Source organism: Bos indicus, chromosome 18 (genome assembly GCF_029378745.1).
Source record: "Bos indicus isolate NIAB-ARS_2022 breed Sahiwal x Tharparkar chromosome 18, NIAB-ARS_B.indTharparkar_mat_pri_1.0, whole genome shotgun sequence".
Taxonomy (NCBI): Eukaryota; Metazoa; Chordata; class Mammalia; order Artiodactyla; family Bovidae; genus Bos; species Bos indicus.
Genome location: NC_091777.1, coordinates 62,759,427 through 62,781,021, shown reverse-complemented (window position 1 = coordinate 62,781,021; position 21,595 = coordinate 62,759,427). Strand labels below are relative to the sequence as shown.

General features: G+C 57.5%; 1 protein-coding gene across 3 annotated transcripts; it reads right to left on the bottom strand.

Annotated features, from left to right (window-relative positions):
• Nucleotides 1–4,252: 4,252 nt before the first annotated feature.
• On the bottom strand, nucleotides 4,253–21,572 carry SHISA7 (shisa family member 7). 3 transcript variants are annotated; one of them, XM_070771727.1, is made up of 7 exons: nucleotides 21,241–21,572; nucleotides 16,275–16,400; nucleotides 14,404–15,134; nucleotides 12,630–12,784; nucleotides 11,164–11,226; nucleotides 10,592–10,741; nucleotides 4,253–8,901 (listed from the first exon to the last, which is right to left on the bottom strand). In XM_070771727.1, the coding sequence occupies exons 2-7, from the start codon at nucleotides 16,317–16,319 to the stop codon at nucleotides 8,258–8,260; spliced, it is 1,788 nt and encodes a 595-aa protein (XP_070627828.1). In that variant the 5' UTR covers nucleotides 16,320–16,400; nucleotides 21,241–21,572; the 3' UTR covers nucleotides 4,253–8,257. The 3 variants fall into 3 exon arrangements, with proteins under 3 accessions (XP_070627828.1, XP_070627829.1, XP_070627830.1); XM_070771728.1 differs by lacking the exon at nucleotides 11,164–11,226; XM_070771729.1 differs by lacking the exon at nucleotides 16,275–16,400 and having other exon boundaries at nucleotides 21,241–21,571.
• Between the last annotated feature and the right edge of the window lie 23 nt (nucleotides 21,573–21,595).

The window sequence follows — 21,595 nt, the reverse complement described above, 5'->3', positions numbered from 1 at the left end:
AATTGCTCCAAAGGACAATATTGGGACAGTTGGTGAAACTTGAACATGGACTTCATCAATGTTAAGTCCTTGATTTTTGATAACTGTACTGTAACTCTGTAAGAGAATGTCTGTGTTTTTCAGAAATGTTCCTTAGGAGCTGCTCACCCTCAACTGTCTTAAAAAATATTCATATGGGAAGAAAACTGGAAAGCAGTGTAATGAAATGCTAACAATTGGTGAGTTGACAAAAGCTGTACAGGAATTCTTGGGCTTGTTCTTGTAATTCATGTACATTTGAAACTTTATAAAGTTAAAAAGACATGAAAAGAAAAAAAGGCACGTGCACACAGCATCTGGTATAGATATCAGAAGTTCGCAAGCCTACCCCGTCAAACGCAGGTTAAGAATACCTGCTCAGAGGCTGAACTTTGTTTAATCAACACAGTGAAGTTGCAAATTGAGCAAGTGTAAGGTTACAAAGGCAAAACTCTTGTGCCAGATCTTGTCTTTGACTTGCCCAACCAAAGCACGGGACATGTGGATCAGATTACTTTGTTGACTTAACAGAAGTGAAATAGTTGACAGGCACATAGAGTCTACATTGAATGAAAAATAGGTAACATTTAAGCCCTGGCATTACAACTGCATGGGAAGGGAATGAGACTCCTGTCTCCCATATCACCCTCACTCCTGGGCATCTAGCTCCTTAGTGAGGGCAATGGCAGCCAAAGTTGGCACTGTTGACATTCAGATTTAAACATTTTTTAAATTTGAAAATATAAAAAAAATTTAAGTAAATAATTAAAAAAATAAATTTAAACTGTATTTTTAAAAACTAGGTTGAAAAAAGTAAAAGTGTTAGTTGCTCAGTTGTGAGCAACTCTTTGTGACCCCATGGACTGTAGCCTGCCAGGCTCCTCTCCTATGATGTTCTCCAGGCAAGGGCACTAGGATGGGTAGCCATTCCCTTCCTTCTCCAGGGGATCTTCCCGAGGATTGAGCCCTGGTCTCCTGCATTGCAGGTGGATTCTTTACCATTTGAGCCACCAGGAAAGCCCAAAGGCAGGTTACACAACTACAAAAAAGTCACAAGTGCAAGTCAGTCAGTTCAGTCGCTCAGTCGTGTCTGACTCTTTGCAACCCCATGGACTGCAGCACGCCAGGCTTCCCTGTCCATCACCAACTCCCGGAGCTTGCTCAAACTCATGTCCATGGAGTCGGTGATGCCATCCAACCATCTCATCCTCTGCCACCTCCTTCTTCTGCCTTCAATCTTTACCAGCATCAGGGTCTTTTCCAGTGAGTCAGTTCTTCGTATCAGGTGGCCAAAGTATTGGAGTTTCAGCTTCAGCATCAGTCCTTCCAATGAACACCCAGGACTGATCTCCTTTAGGATGGACTGGTTGGATCTCCTTGCAATCCAAAGGACACTCAAGAGTCTTCCCCAACACCACAGTTCAAAAGCATCAATTCTTCAGCGCTCAGCTTTCTTCACAGTCCAACTCTCACATCCATACATGACCACTGGAAAAACCATAGCCTTGACTAGACAGACCTTTGTTGGCAAAGTAATGTCTCTGCTTTTTAATATGCTGTCTAGGTTGGTCATAGCTTTTCTTCCAAGGAGTAAGCGTCTTTTAATTTCATGGCTGCAGTCACCATCTGCAGTGATTTTGGAGCCCAAGAAGAGAAAATCTGTCACTGTTTCCATTGTTTCCCCATCTATTTGCTGTAAAGTGATGGGACCGGATTCCATGATCTTAATTTTCTGAATGTTCAGTTTTAAGCCAGCTTTTTCACTCCTCTTTTGCTTTCATCAAGAGGCTCTTCAGTTCCTCTTCACTTTCAGCCATAAGGGTGGTGTCATCTGTGTATCTGAGGATATTGATGTTTCTCCTGACAACCTTGATTCTGGCTTCTGCTTCATTCAGCCTGGCATTTCGCATGATGCTCTCTGCATAGAAGTTAAATAAGCACGGTGACAACATACAACCTTGACATACTCCTTTCCCAATTTGGAACCAGTCAGTTGTTCAATATTGAGTTCTAACTGTTGCTTGTTGACCTGCATACAGATCTCTCAGGAGGCAGGTAAGATACAAACGCAGGAGAGTGCAGCAAATAGCCCCCAGCCATCCAGCCCCCTTCTCCACGGGCAAGGTGCCTCAGCAGAATAGGTTGCAGTGTCCCACAGTGACAGCAGCCCCAGGTGCTAAAGCAGCAGGGTTTGTTTATATCGGGCATGTCGAATAACGTCTGGGAGGCAGGGAAGTACTTTCCTAGTCTGTGCCCAGGAGGAGACCCTCTGAGTGCTCAGTGATCCCATACTTAGATGCGGTGCATCACCACCCTGCCTCTCCTTCCACCCCACCCTCCAATTACCTGTAGACAAAGCCTCCAACGTAAAGAATAGATGGACGAACAACCCTTACATGGACCAGATGGGGGCATTTTACCAGTGACCCAACATCAGTGTTTTGAAGGCATTACTCCCTTCCCCTCCCATTAATCTAGAGTCAAACAAATGGACCCAAGCAGGTGAAACCTAGCTGGTGGTGAACATGTCATGGAAGGGGAGGAGTCTTTCTCAACTGCAGATCACACTCTGTCTCCCAGCTAGCCCTTCCCTGCCAGGATGGTTAGGTTTTATGTGTCACCTTGGCCAGGTGACAGTGCCTGGTTGTTGGTTCAAACACAGCCCTGGTATTGCTGTGAAGGTATTCTGTAGACATCTACAGTCAGCTGACTTTGAGTAAAGGAGGTTATCCTAGATCATACGATGGGCCACATGCAATCAGTCGAAGGCCTTAGAGCAAAAAACTGAGGTTTCCTGGAACAGAATGAATCCTGCCTCAAGACTGCAGCCTAGAAAACCTGCCTGAGTTTCTGAAGTGCCTTACAGACTGAATTTGCCAGCCCCCACAGGAGATGCAGGACACACAGTTTCAATCACTGGGTCAGGGAAGATCCCGTGGAAGAGGGCATGGCAACTCACTCCAGTATTCTTGCCTGGAGAATCCCATGGACAGAGGAGCCTGATGGCCTATAGTCCTTGGGGTCGCAAAGAGTTGAACACAGCTAAAGCGACTGAGCATGCACACTCACACAGGCCAGTTCCTTGACAGAAGTACACACATACACACACACACACACACACACACACACACACTGGTTCTGTTTCTGTGGAGTACCCTGACTGATACAGAATAAAATCTAATATTTGAGACGCAAACACTTAAATGCACTAGAGAGGAAGGGGTTTTCTTAGTGATAAAACTGGTACTGGAATGCCCTGCACACACGACCCAGAGAGACGAGCAAACTCATGCTTTGATGTAATGAGAGCTGGCAGTTGATAAACAAGCATTTAGATACTCCTGGGGTAGGCTGTCCTAAAGTTCATAAAACCTTGCCTTCGGGGCACCTCCTGAGACAGAAGGAGGGGACAGTTCTGTCTTCACTATGCATATATGTTAATGCACTGGGCGGGAAGAGAGAGGTGTGGAAAATGCTTCCTGGTTATCATAAAAACTGACACTAAGACTGTATTCTGTCACACATCCTGTTATGGGTTGAATTTTGTCCCCTCCTCCCACCAAAAAAAAAGTGTTTTAGGTCCTAACCTCCAGGACCTGTGAATATGACCTTGTTTGGAAATAGGGTCTTTGCAGGGAAAATCATTGGGGTGAGCCCTAATCTGTCATGACTGGTGTCCTTATGAAACGGGACATTTTGCCAAGGAGTCGGTGTACAGAGGGAAGACGATGTGTTGAGTGTCAGCACTGCCCGAAATCCCCCAGAAGCTGTCGGGGGGAGGGCACGGGCAGATCCTCCCACCCAGCCTCAGGAGGAGGGGGCCCTGCCGACACCGCCCTCTGAGACCTGCGGCCTCCAGCAGCTCCGGGAGAGAATGCACTTCTGTTTAAGCTGCCCCGAGTGTGGTACTACTATTACCACAGCCTAGGGAAACTAACACAGCGCCCCCCACACACACACATTTTAATGATATTCAGTCAAAAAATTTGATGTAAGGAGGTGCAAACAAATAGAATCTGCAAACAAATGCTTAAATGCTGAGTCAGGACACATAGGAAGAAATCAAGGATTTAAAAGCACCTAGCAGTGCAGCCCCTTGCCAGACTCCTGACCACCCATCTGCAAAGACACTTAGATGCTCACCCTGCCTTGGCCACAAAGAAGACTCCCCAGTGACCTGCAAATGTGGAGGTGGAAGCCCATCCTTTCCCCACAGTAAACCTGAGGCCGGGGATCAGGAAAACATCTGTTTATTTAAAAAAAAAAAATACCATGTGCAGCTTGGCTGGCTGTCCTCACTAAGGAGCTGGGACGAGTCCAGTGTTGGGTGGCGGAGCAGGGTGGGGAGGGGTAAGGAAGCAGGCAGAGCTGCAGAAGGTCTTCTGGTCCAGAATGGATCATCTTCTCTCCATACTGTCCTCCACTGCCCCCTCACTGGAATGGGTGTATGTGTGTGCGTGCACGTACGCACACAAGCCTGTATGATGTACAAGGCAGCAGGGCAGGGGGGAGACTCAGATGGCGAGGTCTCAGCTCTGGAAGCATCAGGGGGGTCTGGCAGGACGTGCCCACTTCCTCATCCACCTCAAGACCTCTCCCCACTATGGCTTATTTGAGATAAGAGGTCAAGGCCCCAGGGTCGGGCAGCCTGTGTAGAGTGAGTGATGTGTGGTGGGTGGCAGGGGGCGAGATGCCTGGAATCCAGGCCAGGAAAGAGCGAGTGGAAGGGGAGGGGGCATATAAAAAATGAGAGGCCCCAAACCCTGCAGATGTGGGGGCTGGAGAAGGCTGAGTGCTCCTTGAGGGTAGTGAGTGGAGGGGAGGGGCTCTGGGGGGGCAGGTGCTCAAGCCGGCTCCTTTTGGGGGAAGTCACAGTCTGCCCTAGGGACCCTGGGCGTGTCGAGGCCCTTGGAGGGATTGGGGGAGCCCAGCGGAGCAGCTGCAAGCAGGGGCTGAAACACTGGCCCTGGGGCCCTGGTAGACTGGGGCTAGCCCCTCAGTGTCCTCAGTGTGGTGGGAGCCATGCTGTGTGCTCAGTTGCTCAGGGGTGTCCGACTCTTTGAGACCCCATGGAGTATCGCCCTCCAGGCTCCTCTGTCCATGGGGTTTCCCAGGCAAGAGCACTGGAGGGGGTTGCCGTTTCCTCCTCCAGGGGACCATGGTGGGAGTTGAGGGCCAAGTTTCTGCCCCAGGCTCCCGATGAGAAGGGATGAGCTGAGGTGCCGTTATTTGTGGGGAGAGAGGAGAGGAAGGGGGGCGGCTCAGAAGAGGGAGAAGAGGCCCCCCGACCTGGCCCTCGGGGCTGGGAGAGGGGGCGTGTAGCCCTTTAAGAGTGGGGGAATGGCCGCCCCCCAACATGGCTATGTACAAAGAGAATTTGGGGCAAATTGTGCGTTGGGTGTTGGGGACTCCCCAGAGGGTGAAGGGGCAAGGGGAGATAGTGGTGCTCCTCTGCCATCCCGGGGAGATGCAGAGCACACCCTGCCCTGCGGGTGGTAGGGGCGGTGGCTGCCGCGCTCCAGATGTGCCCTCCCGGGATGAGGCAGCGGCAGACACCACTGAAGGCCCCGGGGAGGTCGGCAGCTATTGGCCCCGCCGTGGGCATCTCCAGGGAGAGTTTGGCCCAAGCCAATGGCGTGCGGCACTGGGTGCGGCTCCGGTGCCAGGGATGGGACTGGGGCAGTGACATCACCCAAGGACTGGAAGGCCCCCCTCTGGGGATGTTAAGAGGTCTCTGTGTTGACCCTGTCACCGATCAGATGGTTGGGTGAAGGGCAGTTATCCGGAGGGACTGGTGCCCTCACCCAGGGGTGAGGGGGACTGGCCAAGGCCAAGTCTGGGATCGGGTTGAGGCAGGCATCAGCCTGAGTCAGGAGCAAGGCAGTGACATCACCAAGAAGGGCTGGAGTAGGATGATGTCATCAGAGGGAGCCCCACCCCACGCTCTTTTTGAGGGAGGGGGGAAAGAATACATATTGTGCTGGTTCCTCTAAAGGGAACGACTGTAGGTGACCCCACAAGAGAATTGAAATATAGCTGTACTTGGCTATATAGTACTTGGCTCCCAAGGGGATGGATCTTCAAGGTGATGATACATGGTTGACATGGATCCTGATGAATGACATAATTGGGTGTCTGGGATCCTGGGAGATGATGATGTCACAGTTTTGGTGTATCCCAGTTGATGATGGTACCAAGGTTGAAGTGGATTCCGGAAGATGATGATGTTGGATGTCATGGGTCCCGGGACACCCTCAACTCTCAGGGATGCTGGGGCCTGGTGGCATCATGGCTGAATTGGCTCCTGGGAGGTGATGACAGCATGGTTAAGGTGGATCCTGGGGCATGAAGACATTGCGGTTGGAGTGGATCCTGGGAGACGATGACAGCACAATTGTGGGGGTCTGTGGGAAACTGGGGCATCATCAGTCCTAGTGGATCCTGGTAGAAGATGTCACCATCGGCCATACTGGATTCTGGAAGGTGATGACATCACTGGTCATGGTGCGTTCTGGGGGATGATGACATCATCAGCTGTGGTGAATCCTGGGAGATGATGACACCATGTTGGGGGAGAATCATGGATGATGGTGACACCATTGGCTCTAGGCTACCTTAGAAGGTGACACTATAGTTATGATGAATCTTGGATGAGAACGAGACCCTAGCTGTGGTGGATCCTGGGAGATGAACACGCCGTAGATCATAGGGAACCCTGGGAAATGATGTCATCACCAGCCATGGTTACCACGGGACCCCAGCTGCAATGCGGCCATGAGTGGTGGAAGTCTTGTGGTGCCGATGATGTCAGTAGCAGGCACACCCCACCCCCCACCCCAACAGGAGGCCAGGACTCTGCAGAGTTGATGATGTCTGTAGTTGTGGCAGAGAGATGTGGGGCCGCCTAAGAGTCCCCAGGACTCTAGGAGCAGTGGAGCGGCCTCCTTGGGAGCAGAAGCCAGTCTGGGAATGTGTGCTGTCCTCCAGGAGTCACCAGGAGGTGACATCCCTGCATGGGGGGAAGACCCATGGCCCAGCCTCACTTGAGGGGAGGGTCTGGTGGAAATCACATAGGGCTTGTCCCTAGGGTCAGGGGAGAGAGCATCCAAGCTAAGTCATGGTGGGACAAGGCAGAAACTCTGGTGACACCATCACAAGGAATGGCCTTCCAGAGCAGGCGGTGTCTCCAGTGGTGTCGTCACAGCTCCAGGGCCCCAGGGGCAGGCTGTCACCTCTGGCCAAAGCTTCCCCACAGGGCAGCCGCCCCAGCAATGACACCTGAGATGCCATCTCAGGACCGGTCCCTTCCTTGGTGGCCCCCAGCTTAGTCGTGGGCTCTGGGCAGCCCGCCTTGTGGATGCTGGGCAATCGCAGTGGATGTGTCTCACGGGGACGTAATCTCCGTGCAGGCAGAGTCTGGTGCTGCGGTGCAGAGGGGCCTCACCCTGGAGAGGCCCCTAATGGGCTGCCCGTCTGCGGGGATGACATCACAGGGCAAGCCAGCTCCTCTGGTGATGGCGTCACAGGAAGGAAGCAGAACCCCCGTGGCGATGTCCTAGAAAGGAGGCCTGTGTCTGGTAAGGACGTGAGGTGCTTTTCCCTGTGGCGCGTCCTGGGAAGATGGCTTTGTCTGCAGGCACGGCTTCATAGACAGAGGCATCTTCTTTAGAAGAAAATATTTTCCTGGTGACGATGAGGTCCACAGAGGCCTTTTGGTGCCAGAGACATCAGAGGGTGAGACTTATCTGTGCAGTGACGTCACAGGAGGGCTCCTTGTCTCTCGGGACGATGTCATGGGACAAGGCATTGGTCCTCTTATGACGTCACTGGAGGGAGGTCTTTGAGATGACACCGTGGAGCACAGACACGGCCTCCAGCGATGTCTGTAGTGGGCCTGTTCCTCTGCGATGACCTCATGGGAAGCAGGGTTTGTCCCTGTGATGAACACAGACGTTTTTTACTACTGATGACCTCACATACAGGCCTCTTCCTCTGTGATGACGTCATGGGAAGGAGGCCCTGCCTCAGACTGTGACAGGAGGATCTTATCTGCCATGACATTGCAGAAGGAAACTTTTTCTCTCGTGAGGATTTCGTCCAAAACCGTGTCCTTGGAGGTAGCCCTCCTGGCCCCCGCAGGTCTGGATTACAGGCCCCCCAGCCGGGTGTGGCAGGGGGTGCAGGCTGGGATGGGGGCCCCAGGCCGCAGCGCCCCAGCCCCCGGCCCAGCCTTGGACGCTCAGACAGTCACCTCGTTCTTGCTGGCCGTGCGGAGGTGTTGGGGCAGGTGATGGCCGGGGATGAACTGCAGCTGCTCCAGCGTGCCCTGGCGCTGGAAGGGCGGCCTGCGGGCCAGCGTGCCCCCACCCCCGCCGGCGTCTGACATCCAGGCGGGCTGCGGCGAGCCGTGCAGGGCGTGGTGGTGGTGCGCGTGCAGGCCGGGTGGCGGCGGCAGGCCGTGCAGCGGCGTGGGGGGTCCCCCGGGCCCCAGCAGCAGGTTGGAGTGGGAGGCGGCCAGGCTGGCTCGCGCGGAGGGCTCGGGGGGCAGCGCGGGGCTGCGCGGCGGCGACAGGAGGTGCTCGCGGCTCTGGCGCAGGGCCTCGGGCGACGACAGGAGGAGATGCTCCTGGGACACGAGGCGCGCGCGCGGCAGCGTGAATTCGTAGCGCGACCGGCCCCCGTCGCCCAGCAGGTGCTCCTGGGACATGACGCGCCGAGGGTGGGGCGCGGGAGCCAGGCCCAGCTCCTCGGGGCCGCCCCAGCCATCCATGCGGTAGCCGCCCCCCGTGCCGGGTCGCCGCAGCGCGTGCAGGGGCAGCGTCCCACGGGGCACCTCCGCCAGGTGCCGGCGCTTCAGGTAGGCCTCGTCCAGGTCCTTCTCGGCTGCGGGAGAAGCGGGGAAACCATAGAGCTGGGCCCCCTGCCGGCCCAGAAGCTGCCCGCCTCCCTGGGCCATCCCTCTGCCTCTCCTCGCACTGGGCTCCCGCCCCCAGGGAGCTCCAGACATCACCGGAACTTCCTGGGCATTAGCCTGGGCAGGGGCGCGGTTTTAACCAGTGGGAACAGTCAAGCTAGAAGAATGCATGTTCCCAGGCCCAGCTTGCGGTGCTGGGGCCGTAGATGAGGAGGGGGACTGTTTTTTAAATCGCTTGGGAATATCCTTTCTTTTGGGCGTAGAACCGAGCTCTTGCTTTTTGAGGAAACTTCCTTCTCTTTCATCCTGTAGAAAGTATTTTTCGATTTGACCCATTTGTGGATTGTAAAGTCAAGGTTGTGGGGTAGAGACAGTATTTTGCAAAATGAAATAGGATAGAAAATTATTAGAAAGTTTCCCACAATAAGAAAAAAGTGAAAGAAAGTGAAGTCGCTCAGTCGTGTCCTCATGGACTGTAGCCCACCAGGCTCCTCAGTCCATGGAATTTTCCAGGCAAGAGTACTGGAGTGGGTTGCCATTTCCTTCTCCAGGGGATCTTCCCAACCCAGGGATTGAACCCAGGTCTCCCGCACTGCAGGCAGATGCTTTACCGTCTGAGCCACCAGGGAAGCCCATCAAGAGGATAAGGGTGAGTACCATTCATACAATTTTTGTTTCAGCTGTGTGTGTTATTGAAATATCAATGGTTGAAGTGACATAATATCTGGGATTTGTTTTGAAATAATCCACCAAAAGATGGGGTGGGGGAAGGAGGGAGTAAGAAAATGTTAAAGCTGGATGATAGGACCCTAGGGGTTCATTTTATCATTTCTCTGCTCTTGAACCTGTTTGAAAATGTCCACAAGAGCAAGTTTCAAAACTTCGCTGTAATTAAAAAATTGCCGGTGTATGTGGGTTTCATGAGACACAATATAAAAACCCTTTCTGACTGTGAATCTCAGTTTAAAATGTGTGACGCCTCCTCCACGACCAGGAATGTCCAATCAAGAGTCATGGTGACTGGTTCTGGGACAAGCTCATGACCGTTTCTTGGCCAGTGGAGTTTGGGCTTGGGATTTTTGCTGCAATCACTGGGAGAGACTCTTCTGGTAAGAACTGCCCTGAAGATTGTCAGGGCAGTCTTTGCCATCACAGAGGGAGATTCTGTCTGAAAACGAAGCTAGCCCACTGTTCAGCAGAGCTGAGAGATGTAGAATCTTGGCGCCAGCTCTTGAGCACCTGGGTTCAGCCACACCTGAAGCTTTCGGCACACAGAATTTGCCTTATCAAGCCAGCGTAGTTACCTTTTTTTCTAAGTTGTGTTTCAGCATAGTTACCTTTTTTCCCCTTTAAATTATGCTTCTATTAATCGCAAACACAAGTCCTGACGAATGCAATAGATCTTGTGGAGAGGACCGTGGATTTGCATTTATGAAAAGCACCCTAACTAGTTAACTGCGATGCAGAATGACCTTGAGTCTTTCTGGAAGCCCTTGGAGAAAAAAAAAAGAACCCTAAGCGGTGGGGGCGGCGGGGGGGGGGGGCGGAAAGGGAAGGGAAATCGAGGGCTTGAGCAGGCGCTCGGGCCACTGTCCAGGGTCCTGAACCCAGGCCCTGCCCCCGCCCCGCCGCCCAGGCAGCCCCCTTCCCGGGACTCACCAAGCCTCTTGAGAGAGGAGTAGCGGTTGAGCTCCGATTTCACGGCGGCCTCGTAGGACGGGGGCAGATGCGAGAGGTTGTGGAAGGACCGCGAGCAGGACAGCGTGGAGTAGCGCAAGGAGGGGCTGGGCGGCGGGATGGCCCTCCAGTCTGGGGCAGAGGGCACGGCCGGGGTCAGTCCAGGCCAGTCTGGGGCAGAGGGCACGGCCCGGGTCAGTCAGGCCCTGCTCCCTCGAACCCCGCGGTTCCGCCCCCGCCCCCTTAGAGCTTTAGCAGCCTGGGGTTCCAGCCCCTCAAAGCTGCAGCAGTCCAAGCTCCCTCTGCTCACTCCCCCCACGTCCCCTCGGGGGCTCCTTGCTGGGGAAGGAGCAGGAGGCGCAGCCGGCACGTCCTGTGTGCCCCACCCCAGGCAGGAGGGGCGCGCTCCAGGCCGCTTCCCGCGGACCGCTCCAGGGCTACCGGGCTGGTCCGTGAGGACAGGCTCCCACGGCCTCAGCCCTGCCCTGTCAGGGTACCTGGCTCCGACTAGCGCCAGGTGGGGAGGGAGGGAGCCTGCCCGCCCGGCTGCGTACCCAGGGTGGCAGCGCGGTGTTTGGGGCTGTTGCCGCTGAGGTGCAGGTGGTTGTGCAGGTTATCTGTGGGGACCAAGAGGGCAGGGCGTCACTGCCGTTGCCGGCGCCCAGCTGGCACCCCGTCCTGGTCCGTGTGGAAGGCTCCCTGCTCGCGTCTTCCTGGTCCCCAGCTCTGCAATCTTTGCCCTGACTTCCTTCTCCCTTCTGGATCGTCAAACCAGCCTTCCGCCCAGCTCCAAGACCAGCCCAGCCACGGTGCTCCTCACACACACACACACACACACACACACACACACCCCTCTGCTGCGCGAAACCCTCCACCTATCTCACCATCACCGATGGGACACAGTCTAAGCTGGGGGCGGCCTCTGAGGCCTTCCGACCTGCCCTCAGTCTCATCTCTCACCCCTCCCCTCAAGCCCTGCTTCCCTCTGATGCCCAGTGGCCCAGCTCAGTTCTGCCACAGGGCCTTTGCACGTTCTGTTCCGCTGTTTCCTGCGCGTTGAACCCCTTCCTCCCCTTCTTTGCCTGAAGACCTCCTTCCTGCTCATCCCTCCAGATCCAGGTCAAATGTCTCTTCTTCATCACTAGTACTCAAAGCCCTCTTCTCTCCTGCGTTCCTGACCTCAGATCAATCCGCGTACTTTACTGCCTGGACCCGCCTCCCAGCCTCCTCTGGAGCCTTCCTCCTCTCATTTCTTTCCCTGCACGCGGGTCCCAGAGACATAGACCTGCCCACTCGGGACTCTGCCCCTCTCCCGCTCTAAACTCCTCCCTGGCTCCCCATTGCCCTCAGGACACAGAGCTACTCAGCTTGGCCCGGCACTCGAGGCCCTTCCTGAGGTGCCTGCCCACCCTCTCCCCAGACTCAGCTCTGGGGGCCTCACAAGCTGAGCTGCCCAAGAAACTCTCCTCCGTCCCCTGGCCACTGCCCCAAGATCTCTTTCTGAGGGCGCCTCCTCTGCCTCCCCAAACCAGGCCCTCTGACTCTCTCCCAGCCGCCTGGACCTCTCCGCCGACGGTCTGGCCACGCCCCGTAAGAAGAGTGGTGATGTGAGGCGAGCCCTCCTCTGATGCTCATTTTATGGATGAGGAAACTGAGGCCCAGAGAACTGAAGCCGGTCGCCCCAGGTCACAGTGGTAGAACTAGGAGTCTAACCAGGCGTCTAGCTCCAGACATTCCAACTCAGTGGCTACCTGCGTCCTTGTGTGTCACCGGCTGCTGGGTGATCTGACATGAGTTTCTCAAGCGCAGTGGCTTGAGAAACCGTCGACGCGCCCGCGGTGCCCACCTAGGGTGCCCACGGAAGGGCAGGGAGTGGGGCGGGCTCACTGCACCGTCCGGAGCAGTGTCCGAAACAGGGCTCAGCCCGGACTGTGCGGGGAAGGCAGAGTCCAGGGCGGTGGGAGGCGGGGCCACATGATGGGGCGGGGCCGAGGGCAGCCGCAGCCCCGCCTCTGCTCACCGAGATTGGACGGCTTCACGGGGTTGTAGAGGTTCTTGGGCGTCCTCGGCGGCATGCTGTCCGGGCCTCCGACCCCTGTGGTTAGGGAGCTGCTTCGTGCCCGGTCCGGGCGGGCCCCGGGCCCCGCCTGATGTCTCAGAATGTCCACCAGAGCCCTGGAAGGGGCAGACGGATGGTCAGTGGCCTGGGGGCTGCGGGTAGGGATGGAGAGAGGGAGGGCGCAGGCCTCTTTCCCCTCCCCTTCTCACCTTTGCGGGTGTCTTAGTTCAGTTCGGCTTCTCGCCTTTGGCCACGCCCCTTGTTAGCGTCAGTCTGAGCTCCGCCTGCCTCAAGGTCCCTTCGACTCACTTCCCCAATTCATCTGGACCCTACCCCTTGTGTGGTCCCTTCCACAGCGTCCTCTCTGTGGCCCCGCGCCACCCCGAACCTGGGACCTTACTCCTGTTTCTTTTGCTGCCGTCCCCATGGCGATAAAACCTTAGATTCACCCTTGACTCTTCTTTGTCTTTCCTCCATGGCCCTTAGTAATCCCCTGGATTCGCTCTCCAAAATATATCCCAACCATTTGTCGCCACCTCTGCGGCCAGCAGCCTGCCTCTCAGAGCCATAGATCCACCTGGTCTGCCCGTTTCTGCCCTTGTCCCTTGCAGGCTAAGTTCACATGCACAGCCCAGGGCTCAGGTGGCTGCACACGGAGCTCAGGACACTCCAGGGGCCCCCCTGCCACACTTAGGATGAACCCACCTCTGCCTGCTTCTGTCCACCTCCTCCTCACCCACTGCGCTCCAGTGTCGTGGGTCTCTTCACAGTCCTTCCAACACGCCACCCCAGGGCCTTTGCGCTTACGGCTTCCTCTGCCTGGAGTGCCCTTTCCATAGATACCTGTTTGGTTCTCTCTTATCCTCCAGGTCTCTGCTCAGAGAGGTCTTTCCTGACCCCTTCGTGTAAAACAGCACCTCCCCTCCCACTCACAGCTCGTCATACTGCTTTACTTCACAGCAGTTATTAGTATCTGAAAGTATACTGCCCATGTGCATGGCTTCCCTGGTGGCTCGGATGGTAAAGAATCTGCCTGCAATGCAGGAGACCAGGCTTGATCCCTGGGTTGGGAAGATCCCCTGGAGAAGGAAATGGCAACCCACTCCAGTATTCTTGCCTGGAGAATCCCATGGACAGAGGAGCCTGGTGGGCTATGGTCCACGGGGTCCCAAAGAGTTGGACACGACTGAGCAACTAACACTGCTTGCTTACTATCTTAATGATAAGGGTAGCCATCATTTATTGAGGGCTTACCATGTGCCAGGACTGGACATGAATCAACCCAGTTAATCTTCGTTGCTGCCCGAATGGGTGGGGAACAATGATTAGCCCCACTGTACAGACACAGGAAACAGGCAGAGAGGTTAAGCAACTCTCCCCGGGTCACACAGCCCACAGGCGGCTGACCTGGGATTAGAGGCTAGGTTTACTCGTCAGTGCAGGGATTTTGTCTTGTTCAGCGCTGTGCCCCAGCTCCTGGCTCACAGAAAGCGCTCAAGAAATATTTGCTGAATGAAGGCCTGAACCAACCTCGTCACTCCCTAGCCTGTCACTTAAGTCACCTGTATTCTCAGGCCCCGCCCATCTCAAGGCATCGGCTTCTGAGCTTCGGGAGGCTGCCTCAGCCTCTGGCCATGCGGGCCCACCCACCTCACTCCATGCTGGCCCCGCCCCCGTCGCCCAAGTCCAGCCCCCAGCACCCCCTCTCCGCCCCCCGGCCCCAGAGTACACACACCTGGGCACGTTGATCTCCCGGTGCGCCCTGGGCGCACGGGACGCCTTGCTGAAGGCCACTTTAGCGCCGACGCCCACGGCCAGGGCGAAGCTGATGACCCCGCACACCACGTAGGCCGTGCTGCCCCCTGGGCCCTCGCCCCCACGCCCCCCAGCACCCCCCGCCCGGCCCCCTTCCAGCCAGCCGGCCTGGCCGGGCCCAGGACCCCCGCCCGCACCCCCGGCGCCCCCGGCGCCCCCGGCCAGCGGCGGCGGCGTGGTGGCCCAGCGCGGCGTGTCGTAGTTGGAGCAGGAGGCCTGCGCCAGGCGCATGTGGCGGTGTTCGCAGCAGAAGCGATAGTGGCAGGTGCCGCAGCAGAAGCGGTAGGAGCCGGTGCTGCAGTTGAAGGTGGCGTCGTACTGGCCCATGACGTCGTAGTAGCCGTGGCACAGCTCGGCCGGAGGGGGCGCACGTGCGGCCGCGCCCGCCGAGCTCTGGGTGCTGGCTCTGGTGCCGTTGGCCCCCGGGCCCGCTGCTCCCCCGCCGCCCGTCAGCGCCCCGGTCAGGCGCCGCAGGTGCGCCAGCAGAGCGGGCAGCGGACCCGGGGGCTCGGCGCTCGTGGCGTTGGACGGACGCGCCTCAGCCTGGCCGGTAGTCGAGGCCAGGAACAGGAGGGTCCCGAGGAGCAGGAGGGCCGGCATGGGGCGCGCAGGAGCTCGGCCGGGGCAGCCAGGCTGGGGGGCGAACCGAGGCTGGAACGGTGCACGGAAGAAAGGCGCCAGAGGTGCAGAAATGTGGAGATGGTGGCAGGAAAGGATGAGGAAGGCAGCCCAAGGGAAGACAGAAGCACGGGGAGCGGGCGGGCAGGAGCCAGGAGGCGGAAAAGCGGGGGACATGCATGGGCCCGGGGTTGGCCAGGGGCAGTGGTCGGTGATACGGGAGCCACAGAAGAATGTGCCGATGCCGCAGAGGGGGAACAGCAACGATCACGGGCAGAGAAAGGGTCAGAGAGTGATGAATGGGAAGGCAAGAGAGGGAAAGTGGACAGGGGTGTGAAGAAATGAGAGGGACGGATAAAAACCAGAGGAGAGGTGGGATGAAGGGAGAAGAAACCAAGGAGGCAGGTGAGGGAGAGGGCAGAGGGAGAGGCCGAGGGGAGCCAGGGAGCCAGGGCGGAGGCGGGCAGGGCCAGCGGGACCAAGGGCGGCAATAAGGGGGCGCGGGGGACGGGGGTGGGGAGACGGGGAGGAGAGAGAGGAGAGTAGACGGGAGGAAAGAGAGATCGGAGTTGAGAATCTGAGTTCGTAGACCAGGGGGCGGGGCAGGGAGGGAGTGCCCTACACTACTGGCAGGCGGCGGAGTGCACTTTGTTGAGGGCCCGTCCCTGCACCCTGGCGTGTTTAGCAGCAGCTTCTGGGTGCAGGAGCGTTCACACCCCCCACCGCATTGTGACAACATAGGATGCCTCCAGGCATTGCCCAGTGTCCCCTTAGGGGCACATTTGCCCTCAGTTAGAACTGCTGGCCTACACCCCTGTGGTCCTCAGTTCCCCCAAAGCTTATTTTTTTTCCTTTATTTAGGTCTGATAGTCGAGGGGTCTTGAGCCTCTGTCTCCCTTCTCTCTCTGCCCCACTCCCCACCCTTACCCCTCACACACACACACACACACACACACACACACACACAATCTTACAATTTCAGCTCTGAAGTGTCTCCTTGCACAGCTGGCAAGTCAGAGTGGCAGTGGTTCATCTCCCAGCCCCACCATGTGCCAGGTGCCTGGCATTGGACACACCTAAGTCCTCATGTGCCTGTTTCCCCATCTATAAACTGGGGGTAAGGGTGGCTATCACTGAGTGGTTGGAAGGACGAACCCACTCCAGTATTCTTGCCTGGAGAATTCCATGGATAGAGGAGCCTGGTGGGCTGCAGTCCATGGGGTCGCAGAGTCAGACGCAACTTAGCGCGCACTCAGAGGGCTCCGAGCAGCACCTGGCCTAGTGCAGGCACTGTACTCCCTGGAGGGGACAGGGTGAGAGGGGCCAGACAGACGGACAGGTCGGCTTTGCTGTGTCTGCGGCAGCAGCCCGGCAGGCGGGTTCCTGCAGCAGTGTTTACTGAGGCTGGGGGTGCAGTGGGTGAACCGCAGGGTTCCGCCTCTGTCTTTATGGGGCTCGCATTCTGGCACGCAGACAAAGCTAGTACACAGACACGTATCAATGGGATGCACGCTGAAAACTATTATGAAGAAACACTAAGAAATTATGAAGGAGGCCATGAAGAAATAAAAGCAGCGGGAGGAGGTGGGAGTGAGGGTGGGTGGGTGGGACTAGTTTAATAGATGTCTGTTCGCTGTTATTTTTACCCTTTATTCCTCCCCTTTGAGTGCACGTGTATCTTGGGACCACAGCATTATCAAAGGCTGCTGGGGGCTGGGATGCGGAGAGGGCTGTGGGAGGCTGAGGCGCCACCCGCGTTTCCATGGGGCCTCAACCTTCCCTTTTAGCTCTGCTCTGGCGCCTGTCCTGCACTCCCCGCTGCCTTCTGGACGCCCCCACTTGGTGTGTCACAGTCCTCTAAGAAGTGCCTTGGCCCACACTCTGGAAAGCACTTTGGCAGTTCCTCAAGAGTTAAACATGTAGGGACTTCACTGGTGGGCCAATGGTTGAGACTGTGCTCCCAATGCAGGAGTCACAGGTTCTGTCCCTGGTTGGGAACTAAGATCCCGCATGCAGCAGGATGTGGCCAAAAAAAAAAAAAAAAAAAAAAAATTAGAGTTACCACATGACCCAGGAGTTCTACTCCTAGGTATCTGCCCCAAAGAGTTGAATACATAAATGTTTACAACAGCCCCAGAGGGAAGACCACCCAAGTGCCCATCAGTTGATGAATGGGTAAACAAAATGCAGTCTAACCATTCAGTGGAATAATACTCAGCCACGAAAAGGGACAGAGCACCGATAGATTCTACATCCTAAGGAACCTCGAGGATGTTAAGAGAGAAAAGCCAGACACAAAAAGTCACATATCGATGATTACATTGATATGAAATGTCTACAATAGTCACATCCAGGCGGACAGAAGCTGATAAGTGGTTGCCTGGGGCTGAGCGCAGGTGGGAAGAGGAGCTGACTGCTCAGTGGGGGCAGGGCCTTCTTTGGGGGTAATGAAAATGTTCTGGAACTAGACAGTGATGGTAGTCACACACCATCATTAAATACTATTGACTTGTACACTTAAAATGGTTAAATTTTGTGTTACACATATTTTACTACAGTTAAGAAACAGAAAAACAACCAACATACATCAAATGGTGTCACAGCTAGATTTTGAACTCAGGGCACCACCGCCCATAGAGCATGGATGCCTCTGTCCCACACAGAGAAACGCAGGCCTTCATGCTCACAGAGATACCCCTTCTGAGAGCGACACATGCACGTGGCGATGTGGACTCCTTCATTCATACAAGGGCGGCCACGTATGGTTGGGCAGGTTGTGCACTGCACAAGAGGTCTGGCAGAGAGACTGGCTCTCCTTCCCAAAGCACACTGGGGGGGCGTCATCCATCTGTGGGAAGGGGCACTCCTTCCAAACACACACAAGGGTGCCATCTGCCTGCTAAATCACAGATGCTGGGGAGCTGCACAGGGCCAAGGGGGGGCCTTGGTCTCATCTGCCCCACATGGGCTAGTAGTGTGCAGGCTCGGTCCCTATGCTGTGCCAAGCCTCTGGCAGGGCTCCATCACAGAATTTCTCCCTCTGCTGACAGAGTGCCGTGGTCCCCTCCAACTTCACACACAGGCGCATTCCCAGGGAAATTCCAACTCCTGGTCATTGACAGCTCCAGGGAGTGGGGTAGGAGGAGCGGGGGCATACACCCGCTCAGGTCCAGCAACACACACACACACACAGACACACACACACACACACACACACACACACACACACACACGGCCCCTCTGTCAGCGGGGGGCCAGAGCCTCCCACCCCTGTGTCCCACCTCTTGCCCTGCAGCACCTATCCCTGCCGACACTGGGCCAGATGCACGGATACAGAGGACCAGCCTTCCTCGGCCTCACAGAACTCTGCACAGATGCACAACAGAGCTTGTGTGCGTGGCAACACGGAACACAGGACACCCACGTGGTGGCCCGGACACAGCACACAGGGACACCCAGGATCATCCTGGTAGCACACCCAAGCCTCCTCCCAACACACGTGCAGTACAGCTCCCTGTGGACACACAGCCCTGCGTCTCTGGGCATTCCCGCCCACAGCACCCAACAGTCAGACACAATCTCAGACACCATGACACCCTGGGACCACACACAGCTCCAGAACGCGGCCAGAGACCCGCCCCAGCCAGCTGCACCTGGACACGCTGCCCACCGCCTGTAGACTGTGGATGCTTGTATCCCAGCCAGACGGGCAGCCTCATGGGTACACACACTAGTGCAAACCCCATGGCGGAGCGTCTGGAAGCAGGCATATGACCCTCCTTCAGACACGCCCAGACAGCACCCCCTCCCCGACACACACACACGCAGGAAGGCACGATCCTCCTCCCCCTAGCCGTCTTCTCCCTCACCGCCCCGGGCACAGCCAGCAGCTCAGGGCCAGAACCCAGGATCCTAGTCCAGGACCTGAGAGAGAACAGATGTGGGCACAGAGCTCGGGGAGCCAGTGTGAGATGGGGTCCCTGCGCTCCTGGAGAACCCCGTCTTCCCCCTGCTGCCCTGCCAGCACTGCGCCACACACCTCACCCCCCACCCCTCTTCTGACCCTGTCAGCTGGGCTGGGGGGGCGGGGCAAGGACTGTCTCGTGAGATGCCTGGGAGCAGAGTGAGAACAGGATGCCGGAGGCCGGGGAGAGAGTCTCAGGTTGAGGGCAGAGGGTTAGAGAGAGGGAGAGGTAATGACCCAGGGAGAGGGAGACATAGAGACTCAGGGAGAGAAACGGAGCCTCAGGGAGAGGGACAGACACCCAGGGAGAGGGAGATGGAGACCCAGAGAGAGGGACTGAGAACCACAGAGAGGGACGGAGAACCAGAGAGAGAGAAACATAGAAACTCAGGGAAGAGCCTCGGGGAGAGGCACAGAGACCCAGAGAGAGAGACGGAGACCGAGAAAGAGACACAGAGACCCAGAGAGAGAAACACAGGGAGAGGGTCAGAGACCCAGGGAGAGAAGAACAGAGATGAAGAGAAGGGATATTCTCCTCCTTTCAAAGAAACTGAAGATATTCAAGAGAAGAGGGCTGAGACCTGGGAGGGCGAGCAGTGACGGGGGAAAAAAAACCCAGATAACTGGGAATCAAAGGAGAGCGAGAGAGAAGGAAAGACAGACTGAGAAGGAGGACAGAGACCCGCAGGGGGAGGAGACCCAGAGAAAGTCAGAAGCCTGATCTCGGGCTGCAGGGCGTTGGAGAGGGGTGGGCAGGTGGGCGCTGAGGGTGCGGGGGTCCGAAGGCAAAGGGCGGGCGGGCCTCCTGGGAATGTCTGGAGTTGAGGGTGGGTTTGGGGTAGGGATGTGGCGAGAAGGCAGTAGGAGGGGCGATCCGGGTTCAAGAGGAGGCAGACCCGGCAGCAGGGGTCCGGGTAGTGGGCGGGGATCCCAGCTCCCGGCGGGGGCGGCGGGGTGGAGGCACCCGGCCCCGCCTCCAGCTCGCCGCCCGGGGGCGGGGTTTGAGGAAGAGACGCGGCAGGTCCCCACGCACCCCTCGCGGCCCGCCGGGTGCCTAGGCCTTCCCGTCCGCTCTCTGTCTGTGGGAGTCTCTGCGTCTCCCTGTCCTGACCTCCTCCCGGATCTCGCGCCCACTGCCCCTCCCTCGGCCCGCCGGCCAGTCTCATCTCTGCAGGGAGGTGCCCGGGGTCACCGGCTCTCTTAGCCCGTCTCTCTCCACGTGTCTCAGCGCATCTCTGCATCCTGCCGTCTCTGCCCTACGTCTCCTCCGCGTGCCAGCATTTCTTCCTCCCCTCTGCCCCGTCTCTTCTCTGCACATCCCCGTCTCTCGCTACCTCTGACTGCGTGTCTGCATCTCTGTGTGTGTCTTTCCCAGGTTTGCTGTCTACAGATCTCTGACCCTGTGAGTGTCTCTGTGCCCCCTCCGACGCCGGACCACCCATCTCCCTCCCCGGGCCCCTCACTCTCACTCAGGCTCAGGTTAGAGGGGCGGGGTGGGGGGGCGCTGCGACGGGAGCTGTGTGTTCCCAGCGCAAAATAGACTCCTGTTGCCATGGCGACGCGAGCGCGGCCTCCGAGACGCGAGGCTTCAGGCTGGGGGGTGAGGAGGGGGGACACCTGGATCCGGAAGGCGGGGGCCGAGGGTGCTGGCTCCCGGTCCCAGGGGTTCCTGGAGGAGGGGGAAGCAGGGACTCCTAGGTCCCTGTAGAGAGAGGCCCCTGGGCGCTCTGACGCGGGGTCCGGTGACCGGGCCTTCTGAGCGAGGTCTGGGATCCAGGAACGGGGAGGGGGGGTGTTCTGATTCCCCAGTGGGGGCGGTCTGGCTGAGAGCTCTGACGCTTGGGTCCCTGGGGGACTCGGATTGCCTTCTTGGGCCCCCAAAGGGTACGGGATGGGGGTGGGGGAGCCTGACAATCTAAAAGGGCTGAGCGGCCCTGACTGGGGGTCTCGTTGAGTCCCGACTCCCAGATTTCCAAGGGGGCTGTAGAATTCTGGGAGCCCCCATGCGGATCCTCGGGCTCCTGTCTTAGGGGAACAGGGACCACTCAGATGAAGCTATCTGTCCTTCCCATCCATCCGTTCATCCATTCAACCGCATGCCTGTCTCTTCCTCCGCGTCCCCAAGTCCCTCCTGCCTCAGTTTCCCCCTCCGCACCGGGGTGCGGCCGCGCTCACCTCACTTTCCGGATGCGGGACCCTGGGGGAGTCGGGGGGGTGGCGGCGACGTGGGGGGCCGGCCGGAGGAGGCAGAGCGAGCGCGTGTCTGCGAGCCAACCCGGTTGGGCGTGTGCGCGCGCGCTGCCTGGGGGGCGGCCGGCAGCGTGTCGGGGACCCGGGCCGGCAGTCCCTTTGCGGGCAGATGCGCGCCGGCTGCGGTGCAGATGTGAGTGGCCGCCCTCGCCTTTGCCTCGCGCCGCCGGCTCGGAGTTGAGCGGAGGCACCACCCCCTCCCCACCTGCGGGGGACCCCTCTTCCCCTGCCGCCCGCGGGCCCTGGTCGCCCCCGGGACACCCCCCAGCCCAAGAATGGT

Bases quoted from the DNA above. Each gene is read 5' to 3' on its own strand.
- SHISA7 (XM_070771727.1), bottom strand. From the start codon at position 16,319: ATGGACTGCAGCCCACCAGGCTCCTCTATCCATGGAATTCTCCAG. The intron at 12,785-14,403 runs GTGTGTGTACTC...TGCCCCTTCCAG, and splicing joins CGGGAGATCAACGTGCCCAG to GGCTCTGGTGGACATTCTGA. The intron at 11,227-12,629 runs GTGAGCAGAGGC...TGGTCCCCACAG, and splicing joins CGTGAAGCCGTCCAATCTCG to ATAACCTGCACAACCACCTG.